At 49.9% G+C, this 13001-nt stretch overlaps 1 protein-coding gene across 2 annotated transcripts in view; it reads left to right on the top strand.

Moving 5' to 3' along the window:
- The first annotated feature begins 6350 nt into the window (after window positions 1-6350).
- The window catches only part of DLEC1 (DLEC1 cilia and flagella associated protein), a 91437-nt gene continuing 84786 nt past the window's right edge, over window positions 6351-13001 (top strand). Inside the window, exons 1-2 of one of the 2 annotated variants that reach the window (XM_078432506.2) lie at window positions 6351-6970; window positions 7961-8111. In XM_078432506.2, coding sequence (XP_078288632.2) covers window positions 6572-6970; window positions 7961-8111 — 550 coding nt within the window. In that variant the 5' untranslated portion in view covers window positions 6351-6571. The remainder of the gene's footprint in view (window positions 6971-7960; window positions 8112-13001) is intronic. The other variant, XM_078432505.2, reaches the window with a different exon arrangement.

Below are 13001 nucleotides of genomic sequence, written 5' to 3'. Positions count from 1 at the left end.
GGCACTCTGCCTGCCTGTGCAGGGGAGTATAGCTATTCGTCTTTGGAGGGGAGGGAGCCTGGAGGGCCTAGCGTGAGGCTTTGTGCCCAACCACAAACCTCTGCCCTAAACAAGCAGGGCCCTCTGTGGGCCCAGCCCTGGCCTGGCGCCTGAATTACCCTCCCCAAAACCCAGCTCTCAGTTACCTCTGCAAGATGCCCTGAGATCCTGGTGACTCACAGGACTTCTGGCAAGCTCAGTTAGTGTGCAGAGAGGGGCCGTGCATGGCCAACCATGTTGTCCTGTGGTGGAGTTTCAGGCATCTTGCCACCTCAGTGGACCATCCTGTCTTCAGTGTGTGTGGGGGGGGTGGGGGGGTGGGGAGGGGTGCAGGAGAAGGGGGCTTCTGGGATGACTGGAGACAGGGGACACCTAGTGAGACCTAGTATTAGGGTCGTGCCTACCTCCAGTCACTTCCCAGGCCGCTCCACCACTATTCATTCTAGAGGCCTGGGGAGAGAGAGGATCAAACCTGAATGTCAACTTTCGGGACTGTCGGGCTCCTCTGTGTTTCAGGACTGGCCCCGCCCACCCCATCCCCCAGAAATGCAAACCTAGGCAACTTTGAGTAGGTGCCATGGTTTATTCCGCCCTTCCTGGTCTTTGAAGCCCCTGTCCCAGGGCACGGGGATGAGGGGCTCTTTAAATCAGCTGCGTGGGTTCCTGTTGTGACACTTTGAGCAATCCCTTCATTTCTGTGAGCTCCACAGTCAGGAGCTGCAGTTTCCCTTGGAGTCCACTGAAATGACAGATGTCCCCTACCTGGTACAAGTAAGTGCCTGCTGGACAGACATACACTGGAATCCTCTCTCCCCGTGGCTGTCCCCTACCTGGGCCCTTCTACTGAGCCTGGTGGTCACAGAGCCCAGCCTCAGGCTCTTGGTCTAAGGGCGTGCCCTGATGCTTGCGAGGCCTGGAAAACTCCATCTGAGCCCCACTCCAGAGGGTCCTGGACCCAAATCCGGACGCACTGGGAGGAAAGGTGAAGGCAGCCTCTCCCAAGGAAGCGGCTAGGGCAAGGGCAGGTGCTCAGATCATGCCAGGAAGACAGTACTGACCGTGCAGGGATCCAGGATGCTGGGATGGACCACAGGGTGTCAGGGCCCATTGGTCATCCCAGGATGATATGGGACGACTTGGGTTACTTTTCCATAATTATATTTGTGAGATTTTCATTGTGTATTTGTTTGTGAACATAACTGCGATGTTTCTTTCACTGTGGACCAGGTCCCAATGCTTGCCCCAACCCTATACCACCCCACAGGTGTGGGGAAATACTCAGGAGACTGGCCCTCAGACCCCCCTGTGAGGGAGGAGCACACTTACGTCTGTGAACTGGAGAGGACCCTGCTCTGCTATTTCATTTGTTCAACAAACATTTATTGGGCGCCTACTCTGTACCAGGCACAGTTCTAGAGGCTTGGGAATCGTCAGTGAACAAAATATACTCCAAACCCCTGTCCTCGTGGAGCTTAACTTCTAGTAGGACAAAAAGAGACGCTATAATAAACATAAGAAGTGAGTTGTATATTACAAGGTGTGTAAGGTGAGGGAATTCTGGAAGGGAGAGGGTTCAATTTTAAATGGGCTGGATCTTACAAGGCAAGTGACATTTGAGCAAAGACATGTAGGAGAGCCTTTCGGGGATATCTGGGAAAGAGGATTCTGGGCAGAGGGGACAGGAAGTGTCGAGGCTGAGGCAGGTGTGTGGCTGGTGTGTTGGGGGACCGGCAAGGAGTCCAGTGTGACTGGGGCAGAGGGAGAGAGATAATGAGAGGAGGCGAGAGGTAATGGGGACCAGGTTCTGCTGGGCCTTCTAAGGGCTTCCACTTTTACACTGGGAGAAATGGAGAGCACTTGGAAGGTTTCAGGTCAAAGAGGGACATGATCCCACCCGTGTTTTCAAAGAATCACTCTGCCTGCAGGGAGGAGTATCATGGAGGGACAAGGGGTGAAGCAGGGAGCCGGGTGAGGAGGCTGTCGCAGTAATTCAGGTGATGGAGATGGTGGCCCAGACCTCGGCGGTAGGACTGGGGGTCAGAGAAGCAGTAGGACTCTGGATACAGTCTGATGGGAGAGCCAGCAAGAATTACCAGTGGGGCCAGTATGATCAAGACAGGAGTCAAGGATGACTCCAAGCTTCTGGCTGGGCCTCGGAAGGAGGCAGCTCCCAAAACCCGAAATGGAGAAGACTGAGGAGGAGGAGGGGCTCTACTCCGGACATACTAAGTTTGAGATACCTTCAGATGGCCAAGGCGACATATCAAGGACATGATGGATGTACAAATGTGGAGTTTTGGAGGCGGGTGCAGGCTGGGAATAAAATCTGGAATGTGGTTGAAAACATGTTGAAAACGTCCATCGGCTCTCGCATAATGCTGGTGGAGATCTGCTCTGGGATAATCTTTCTGGAGGCCAGTTTGGCAGCATCTGAAATATTAACAAGGACACACCCTTTGGCTACGCAATTCTAGTTCCGTGATATTATATTATTATCTAACTCTGTGATATTATCTGTATATTACATACAAAAACATTATACAAGGTGAAGGGCGCCTGGGTGGCTCAGTCGGTTGAGCATCTGACTCTTGATTTCGGCTCAGGTCGTGATCTCACGGTTCGTGAGATCGAGCCCTCCATCGGGCTCTGTGCTGACAGTGCGAAGCCTCCTTGGGACTTTCTCTCTCCCCATTTCTCTCTGTTCCTCCCCCACTTGTGCTCGCGTGCGTGCGCACGCTCTCTCTCTCTCGAAATAAATAAATAAACTTCAAAAACGAAACAAAACAAAAACATTGTACAAGGTGAAGGTCATTAGGGGGCACCCGATTGAATAATTTAAGATATTTTCATACAAAGCCATACAGAGAAAGACAGATACCATATGTTTTCACTCTTATGTGGATCCTGAGAAACTTAACAGAAACCCATGGGGGAGAGGAAGGAAAAAAAAAAAAACAAAGAGGTTAGAGTGGGAGAGAGCCAAAGCATAAGAGACTCTTAAAAACTGAGAACAAACTGAGGGTGGATGGGGGGTGGGAGGGAGGGGAGGGTGGGCGATGGGTATTGAGGAGGGCACCTGTTGGGATGAGCACTGGGTGTTGTAGGGAAACCGATGTGACAATAAATTTCATATATTGAAAAAAAAAAAAGATATTTTCATACAGTGAGTGGGCCTGCATTTGTTTAAAAGAAACAAAAGTTCTGGTCAGCAGAACAGATTGTGACAAAGTGAAGAAGGCAGCTCAAGGGATTCTCTTTGTGCTAAGAGGTCTGCCTAGGGGAGGAGGCCGGAGAGTGGCGCCAGTGAGGGCCCCGGCCCCTTGTTTCTCCTGGGGCCGGGTCTGAACCATTTCCTTAATTGGTTCAGTCAGGGGGCAAACAGAAGTCGAATGCCGGAGGCAGAATCAGGGATGGATCCAGCTTCTCAGGCAGAGGGAGACCAGTCCCAGAGGGAGACAGGGGTGGATATGGGGGAAACACAGAGGAGGGGGAAGCGAGGCAGGAGTGGAAGAGGCAGTGGCCTATATTGCTGAAAGGTAGAAGATAACGACGGAGGCGTGGCCGCTGCCACTGGAGGAGCCCGAAGGTTGCCGCCGGAGGCCTCAGCCTGGACAGAGCAGAGGGGCTGAAGCCAGAGGGCGGGAAGGGTCACAGAAAAAGGGGAGAACGCTCCCAGGCTGGGGCAGAGGCCCTGTGAGCTTCTCTGAGGCTGTCTGGAGGCAGCACCGAGAGGCCAAAAGCGATGCCAAGAATCCACTGTCCTGTCTTTCCCCAAGACAGGGAAGGGGACCAGGGAGCTTCCACAGGAACTGCTTCTAACCAACAAGACCGTGGGGTTTGGGCTGGCCCGCTCCTAACACCAGAGCAGCGGAGGCCCCCCCGACTGTTCCGCTTCTCTTCCCACCCACAGCGCCTTCCTGCACCACCGGGGGCCTTGCGTGCGCGTGGATACCCGGGCAAACCAGCCCACTTGCCCAAGCCCGGTCCACTTCCACTTCCCACCAAACCTGCTCCTCGGGGCACACACCAGTCAGCAACGGGAGGAAGGCTTTGAAAAAGAAGCCTGCGGTGGCGCCTGGGTGGCTCAGTTGGTTACGTGTCCAACTCTTGATCTCAGCTCAGGTCTTGGTCTCAGGGTGGTGAGTTCAAGCCCTGCCACTGGGCTCTGCGCTGGGTGTGAAGTCTACTTAAAAAAAAAATTGTGTGTGTGTGTGTATGCATACATATATATGGATATATATCCTGCACTGGAGGCCCTGTCAATGGGCTTAGGATGTTTCAGCAAATAATTCTGGGGCCCCAGGTACCTGGAGGGTGGGCATGGGACAGGTCTCTTTGGTCCCTCACGCTGCGGAGAAAGATGCTGGGGGAGATTCACAGCAGGGTCTTCTCTGAGGACGGGAAAGGTACTGAACAGGGCAGATAAGGGAGCCAGACCCACCCAAGAGAAGCAGAAGTGGCCCAGGTCCGTGGGCAAGCACCCTGGGGCTCATCTCAGGGAGCGGGTTTCAGCTGTGAAGGCCCACAGGCTCACCCCAGGAGGAAAAAGCAGCGAATTGTATCAGCTGTGAGCAGAAGCCATCGCGTGCTAATGATGGCAGTCTGTGGGATCTCAAGTGGCTGTCCTGGACAAGCGTGGTCCTCTCCCCCCTTTCAGTGGAGATGATCCTCCCCCCCCCCACTGGTTGCACACACAGGTTATTGGGGAGTCATTCTGGGCCCCTCTTCTCTCGTACTCCCATTTTCCACCGGCAGGTCTTGTGAATTCCCCCATTCACATGTCTCCAATCCATTCCTCTCCCCTACCCTAAACTCCCAATCCGCCTGTTTCCTAACCTCTGCATTACTTTCCTAACCCATCACCTTGATGCCTCTTGCTTCCCTCCAGTCTGTTCTTTCACGGCAACCAGAGCGCTCTCAGTAAACACAGAACGCACCATGACACTCCCACCTGAAGACCCTTGATGGCCCTTCTGTGCTCAGAACGAAGTTTAAATTCTCTATGTTGCCTACAAACGTGCTTATGATCTGGCCCTCGCCACTCAGCTTCATTCGTCCCGCTCAAACTCTAGCTTCCACTCATGAACTGCTGGGATTTTTTTCCCCCACATGCAGTGCTCTTGCCTGGCTTTTGTACCATGGGTTCCCTCCGCCCAGAGTGCCCCTTTTCCTCCTCTCCTGGCTTATTCCTGCTCATCCTTTTTTTTTTTTTTTCCTTCACTTTTTAAAAAACTGGAGTGTAATTTGTATACAATAAGATTTATCCTTTATAGTCCTGTGAGGTTTGACAAAGCCATACAGTTGTGTAACCACCACTGCAATAAAGAACTTTCCATGACCCGCTTCTGGAAACCACTGATCTGTTTTCTGTTTTGTACTTTTCAGAAGGTCCTAAAAATGAAACCATTTGGTATATAGCGTTTTGAGAATGGGTTTTTCTACCTAGCGTAATGCATTTGATATTCATCCCTGCTGTTGTATCAGTAGTCTGTTTCCTCTTTATTGCTGAGAGCGTTTGTTGTATAGATACACCCCAATTTATCCTTTGGCCAGTGGATAGGACATTTGGGTTTTTTTTTTCCAGGAGATGGTGAACAAAGCCGCCATAAACGTTTGTGTACAGGGTTTTGTGTGCCCCTAGGTTTTCATTTCCCTCCGGAAAATACCTAGGAGTGGGCCTCCTGTATGTGTAACATTCTAAGAAACTGCCACACCGTTTTCCAGAGTTGCTGTACTAGTTTGTACTCCCATGGCAACATGAGATTTTGAGTTTCCCCACATCTTCACCAGAACTCATTTGGTACATTTATTTAACTTCCTGACATTGTACTAAGTGTTAGCGGTATCACGCTGTGGTTTTAATTTCCACTTCCCTGATGACTAATGATGGTGATTTAAAAAAAAAATCTCTGCCCGGTCTTCACTTCGTCCAAAAAGCCACTGTTTACGCTCCGTCCGCAGAATGATGAGGTCCTGTCACTTTGTGGTTCCCTGATAACCAACACTTATCGCCACCTTGGGCTTAACCCACTAAAAGCTAGCACTGTTTTCCAGTTCCCTCCCTGCTCATCACGCTGGTCTCCACGTGTCTCTCTCTCTCTCTCTCTCTCTCTCTCTCTCTCTCACACACACACACACACACACACACACACACACACACACACACGACTGAGGGCAGAAGCAGCATCTTACTTCCTTTGCTATTTTCAGCTCCCAGCACAGACTTGAAAGACAGTCTTTATACCATAAATATTAAATGAGCGAATTAATAATTGCTTAAGAAATCAGAGAATGAACGGACGAAGAGAGGTAGTTAGGAACCAGGTTTTGCATCCAGACCGACCCCGCTGCGCCAGCGAACTGTGTTTCCACAGGTGCCCGACGCGAAGCTCACTTTAACAAGGTCGACAGAGAAGATGCGAATATTTACAACGGTGACGACACCGAAGGCACCGCCGACGAGCGAGGCAAAGCGGAAGGGGCGCGGCCGGAAGCGGAAGGGCGGCAAGGCGTGAGCGGCGTCTCAGTTGCCATGGAGACGGGGAGAGCAGGGGACCGGCTGTCCGCAGAGTCCGGGTCCTGCGCGTTCGGGGGCGCGACGTGGACGCCCGCCTCGCGTCAGGCCCGGGTCCGCAGCCCCAGCGAGTCCACCCGTCTGTCCTCGGTCGCCTGCTCCGAAGCCTCTCACTACGGCTTTGGGGGCCGGGCCCGCCGCGCGGGGCCCGCCGCGCTCCGGCCGCTCCCCGAGCCGCCACTGCTGCGTCTGCGCCCCACCTCGCTGCGTACCCAAGACATCTCGCACTTGCTCACCGGCCTCTTCCGTAGCTTGTACACCAACGAGGTGATCGGCGAGGACCTGAGCGCGAACTTGATCAAGGCCCGCGGCAGCCAGGATGCGCGCCACGAGGAATTCGTGGACGAGCTTCGGCGGGTGAGGCGGCCCGGAGCCCCGCGCGCTCCCTGCCGGTGCTCGCCGGGGACGGGGCGGGGGACAGTGCGGGGGACCCAGGGCGCAACCCCAGAAAGGCGGGTTCCCACGGGACTCAACCGCTGGACAAATGCCGGCACCTGCCGGGGGCGAGGCCCTGGGGATGCCGCTGGGAAAGCGCAGAGTCCGTGCGTCGGTGCGTTCGACAGTGTAGTAGAAGGACACGCTTTCCGCTCATTTACGTAACACACACACACACACACAGCCTATGTCTGGAGCACCTCTTCATCGTCATTTCTCTACATGCACACGCACAGTTACATACTGCACGTATAAATAAAAGGCCTGGGGCAGATAGCTGAATAATTGTTCCCTGGAGATCGTGAAGCTAAAAGTCACCCCTTTGGGGCTGCCTGTGTTTGTGTCACACACCACAGTCGGAACCTAGGCATTCCGTGTCCAGATTTGAGGAAGCACGCCCAGTCCCTTGTACAGATGAGAACACACCTGCTTCCCCATCTGTACAGGGAGGAAAGCAGCTGCCTTGGATCCGCACTGCCGAGGAATCCCTTGTAGGGAGTCCCAGATGAGCACTTTCCAGCAGCTGGGGTCAACTGTGAAGGGGCTGACAGCTGGAGGCTGACTGCTCCTTACACTCCCTGCTGCTAGGTAGCAGGTCCTTCCTTGAAGGGGCACCTGCCTGGCACAATTCTGTCTACCCCAGGTGGTTTGTGTGCCTTTTCCGCGTTTGCGTGGCAGCCGTGAAGGCAGGAGGTGGACTTTCAGGCTCGGCTCTTTCCCTGACTTGCCGGTGAAACCTTTAAGGCGTTTCCCTCGGTGGGTCTCAGTTTTCACACCTGTTGGGTTGGACCAGATGGTCTCCATAGCTCTGTGACTGCTCTGGGTTTCCCACGAAGCCTGATGCTGGGGGGAGGGTGAGTAAAGCTCTGTGATCTCACCAGATTTCTGTGCGTTTGATGGTCTACCCGTCAGATTCGGGAGCTCTACAAGCAGCGGCTGGATGAAATTGAAATGTTGGAGAGACATATCATTCAGGGCCGCGCACGAGCTCTTGCAGAGAAAGAACGGATCATGCAACAGGCCGATGTGCATGCCCAGGAGACCTTCATCAAGATGCCTCCAGGTGTGTGTAAAGAACTCCCATATGCCCCTCACCGGATTCCCCCGTTGTTAATACATGACCGTGTTTGTTCCACTGTCTGCTCTCTAGCTTTCTTCTGAATGTTTGGAGAGCAAATGGCAGATGTGATGTTTCAGTACCACAGAACGCTCTGGCATGCACGTCTCCCAAACAGAGACTGTCCCCTACACCACCAGCATACCACCCTCCAAGCCTAGAAATCAGCATTTGTGCACCATTAACCTCCAATTCACAGATCCCATCCAGGTTTCACAGCTGACCCACGGTGGCTTTTTCTCTTCTCTGGTCCAGGACTCTGCCTAGGAAGTCTTGTTGCATGGGATTGTCCAGACCCCCTTTTAGAGTCTGTGGTTCAGAAGAATTCTTTGATCTTTTCTTGTGTTTCATGTTCTTTAAAATTTTTTTTTAGTTGTGGGGCGCCTGGGTGGCTCACGTCAGTTAAGCGTCTGATTTCGGCTCAGGTCATGATCTCACTGTTCATGGGTTCGAGCCCTGGGTCCTGCTCTGTGCTGACAGCTCAGAGCCTGGAGCCTGATTCAAGGTCTGTGTCTCCCTCTCTCTCTGCCCCTCCCCCACTCACACTCTGTCTCTCTCTCTCTCTCTCTCTCTCTCTCTCTCTCTCAGAAATAAATGACCATTAAAAAATTTTTTTAGCCAAGTACAGTTGACACACGATGTTACATCAGTTTCATGTGTATGACTTAGTGACTGCACATGTCTACCTCGTGCTCGACAGAAGTGTAGCCATCGTCTGTCCCCATACGTCGCTATTACGGCATCATTGACTGCGTTCCTTATGTTGTGCCTTTTATTCCTGTGACTTTATCATCCCATAATTGTCTTTCATGTTCTTGACAGCTGTTCCCCCCCAATTTTAAAAAAAATTTTTTTTTAATGTTTATTTATTTTTGGGACAGAGAGAGACAGAGCATGAACGGGGGAGGGGCAGAGAGAGAGGGAGACACAGAATCGGAAACAGGCTCCAGGCTCTGAGCCATCAGCTCTGAGCCATCAGCCCAGAGCCCGACGCGGGGCTCGAACTCACGGACCGCGAGATTGTGACCTGAGTTGAAGTTGGACGCTTACCTGACTGAGCCACCCAGGTGCCCCCCCCCCCCCAATTTTTTTATTGTGGTAAAATACACCTAAAATTTGCCATCTTACCTATTTCTAAGGGTACAGTTCAGAGATAGTAAGCACGTACATAATGTTGTACGACCATTACCACCCTGCATCTCCAGAATTCCTTTTTTTAATGTTTATTTATTTTGAGAGAGAGAGTGAGCAAGCAGGGGAGGGGCAGAGAGTAAGGGAGAGTGAGAATCCCAGGCAGGCTCCATGCTGTCAGTGCAGAGCCGACTTGGGTCTTGATCACAAACTGTGAGATCATGACCTGAGCCTAAGAGTTGGACACTTAACAAACTGAGCCACCCCTATGCCCCCAGAGCTCTTTTCATAGTATTTTTTAAAGTTTATTTATTTATTTTGAGGGAGAGAGAAAGCATGAGTGGGGGAGGGGTGGGGCAGAAAGAGAGAGAGAGAATCCCAAGCAGGCTTCGTGCTCTCAGTGCAGAGCCCAACTTGGGGCTCTAACTCATGAACCATGAGCTCATAACCTGAGTCAAAAATCAAGAGTCGGATGCTTAACCATCTGAGCCACTCTGGTGCCCCTTTGTTTGTATATGCAGTTTTTTTTTTTTTAAGTTTGAACTCTTTTCATTTTCCAAAACTAAAAATCTCATTTAGTTTCCCATTAGACAATAGTTTCCCATTCCCCTTACCCCAGCCCCTGGCAATCACCATTCTACTTTCTGCCTTTATAGTTTAGACTACTCTAAGTACCTCATATAAGTAAAATCATATGGTATTTGTCTTTTTTGTGACTGGCTTATTTCACTTAGCACAATGTCCTCAAGCTTCACCCGTGTCGTAGCATATGTCAGAATTTCCTTCCCTTTTAAGACTGAATAGTATTCTATTGTATGTATAGACCACATTTTGCTAATCCATTCGTCCATCGATGGAGACTTGGGTTGCCTCCACGTTTTGGCTATCATGAATAAAGCTGCTATGAACAAGGGCGTACAGAGAGCTCTTTGAGACCCTGCTTTTGATTCTGTTGGGGGTATATACCCAAAAGTGGAATTTCTGGGTCATATGTTAATCCTACTTTTAATTTTTTGAAGGGACCGCCATACTGTTTCCCACAGTGGTTATATCATTTTTACATCCCCCCCAACAGTGCACCCGGATTCCCATTTCTCTACATTCTCTCCAACACGTGTTATTTTCTGTTTTTTTTTTTGATAGTAGCCATTCTAATGAGTGTGAGGTGGTATCTTATTATACTTTTGATCTGCATCTCCCTGCAAATTAGTGATGTTGAGCCTCTTTTCATGTACCGATTGGCCATTTATATATCTTCTTTGGAGAAATGCCCATGGAAGCCATTTTTAAAATCATTTTTATTAAAAAATTTTTTTTCAAATGTTAATTTGTGTGTGTGTGTGTGTGTGTGAGAGAGAGAGAGAGAGAGTGCGAGTGGGGGGAGGGGCAGAGAGAGTTGGGGACAGAGGATTCAAAGTGGGTCCTGTGCTGACAGCAGAGAGTCTGATGCGGAGCTCAGACTCAGGAATTGGGACTTTGAGATCATGACCTGAGCTGGAGTCGGACGCTCAATTCCCTGAGCCACCCAGGGGCCCCCGTCATTTTTTAAATTGTTGCCTGTGCCTTTGGTGTCATGTCCAAGAAACCATCGTCCAATCCAGTGCTGCGAAGTGTTTGCCCTGTATTCTAAGAGTCTTACTGTTTTAGGTCTTACATTTAGGCCTTTGATTAAAATTCTAATTGAAGTCCAATTAACATACAGTGTTCTATTAGCTTCAGGTGTGCGGTATGACGATTCGGCAATTCTGTACGTTACTCTATGCTCGTCACAATAAGCATACTTGTTTTTGTTTTTAAGTGAGTCGGCTTTATTTGCTCTGAATAAAATGTTGTGCTTCTTGGAACTAGCTTCTATAAACTACCAAGGGATCTTAATGTACAAGATATTCCAAAATGGCCAAGACTTATATTTCGTGCGGGGGTGGGGGGAAGCTCAGGAAGGAACTCTTGCTTCCACGCTAGAGCTAACTCCCCTGACTTAAGTAAGCCTCCTCCCCGTTTCATAGATGAAACTGAGGTTCTATAGGGGCGCCTGGGTGGCTCAGTGGGTTAAGCGTCCAACTTTCGCTCAGGTCACGATCTCCTAGTTCCTGAGTTCGAGCCCCGTGTAGGGCTCCGTGCTGACAACTCAGAGCCTGGAGCCTGCTTCGGATTCTTTGTCTCCCCCTCTCTCTGCCCCTTCCCCACTCATGCTCTGTCTCTCTCTATCTCAAAACTAAATAAACATTAAAAAAAAATTTTAAAAAAAGAGAAAGAAACTAAGTTTTGTAAGCGTAGCTACCTTGTTCAAGGTCACCCAGCCAGTAAGTGGTGGAGGCCTTTTAGTCAAAATAGAATTTATACTCTCGGAGTGGCTGATACTCCAGCCAAATAAGGGAAGATAGACGTTTGAGTTTTCGGAGGTAGGGAAGGGTAAACTGCATTTAGAGCAGCTTCTGTGTTCACATTCAGTAGTCCTAACCTTGGGGCGTGTCATTCTCCTAGCGGGCATGCAGAAAAGTTTGGAAGCATCTTTGATGTTCCAGTGAAGGGGGTGGGTTGTGTTTCTGTCTTTCAGTACTTGGCAGGTCAGGGATGCTAAGACATCCTACAGTGCTTGAGACCGTTGCACACAACAAAATACCTATCCCAAGAGGCAGATGGTTTCCTGTTGGGTAACATTTTAGGTGCCTCATTAAGTTCTTGAGCTAGAAACGGTGAAATTGTATTAACTCCCTCTGGCATGAAGTCAGACCAAGAGATGCAGTGACACTTACTGTCACTTATAAGTGTACTCTTAACCCCCTTTATTTCACCCATCCCCCCACCCCCCCCTTTGGCAACCACGAGTTCTTCATATTTAAGAGTTTTTAATTTGTCTCTTTTTTTTCTTCATTCCTGTGTCTCGTTTCTGAAATTCCACATATGAGGGAAATCATATGCTTATCGTAGCATTGTTTACGATAGCCAAGATATGGAAGCATCCAAGTGTCCATCAATAGACGAATGGATAAAGAAGATATGGTACATACACACAATGGAATATTACTCAGCCATAAAAAAGTATGGATCTTGCCATTTGCAACAACATGGGTAGACCTAGAGGGTATAATGCTAAGTCGAAGAAGTCAGAAAGAGAAAGACAAAGGTCTTAACTTTCTTTTTAAGTTTATTGATTTATTTTGAGAGGGGGAGAGAGAGTTTGCACCTGAGTGGGCAAGAGTCAGCATGCACACATGAGTCAGGGGGAGGAGCAGAGAGAGGGGAGAAACAGAAAATCCCAAGCAAGTGGGGCTCAAACCCACAAACTGTGAGGCCGTGACCCGAGCCAAAACCAAGAGTCAGACGCGCAACTGACTGAGCCACCCAGGTGCCCCTGATTAACTTTGATACGCTGTTTTATATGGTGTTAGATAAGAATCCAACTTCATTCTTTTGCATAAGGATATCCACTTTCCCCAGCATCATTTGTTGAAAAGATTGTTCTTTCCTCATTGAATGGTATTGGCATCCTTGTCAAAAATCATTTGACCATAGATATGAGGGTTTATTTCTGGGCTTTTTATTCTATTCCATTTGTTTCTATGTCTGTCTTTTTGTCAGTGCCATATTATTTTGATTACCATAGCTTTGCAGTACGTTTTTAAATCAGGAAGCGTGAATCTTCCAGTTCTGTTCATTCTTTTTCAGGGTTGTTTTGGCTATTGGGGGTTCCTTGAGGTTCCA

This window comes from Panthera onca, chromosome C2, assembly GCF_046562875.1.
Source record: "Panthera onca isolate mPanOnc1 chromosome C2, mPanOnc1 haplotype 2, whole genome shotgun sequence".
In the NCBI taxonomy this organism is placed as follows: Eukaryota; Metazoa; Chordata; class Mammalia; order Carnivora; family Felidae; genus Panthera; species Panthera onca.
The sequence above is the reverse complement of the archived record's forward strand: the minus strand, read 5'-3'. Positions and strand labels throughout refer to the sequence as shown.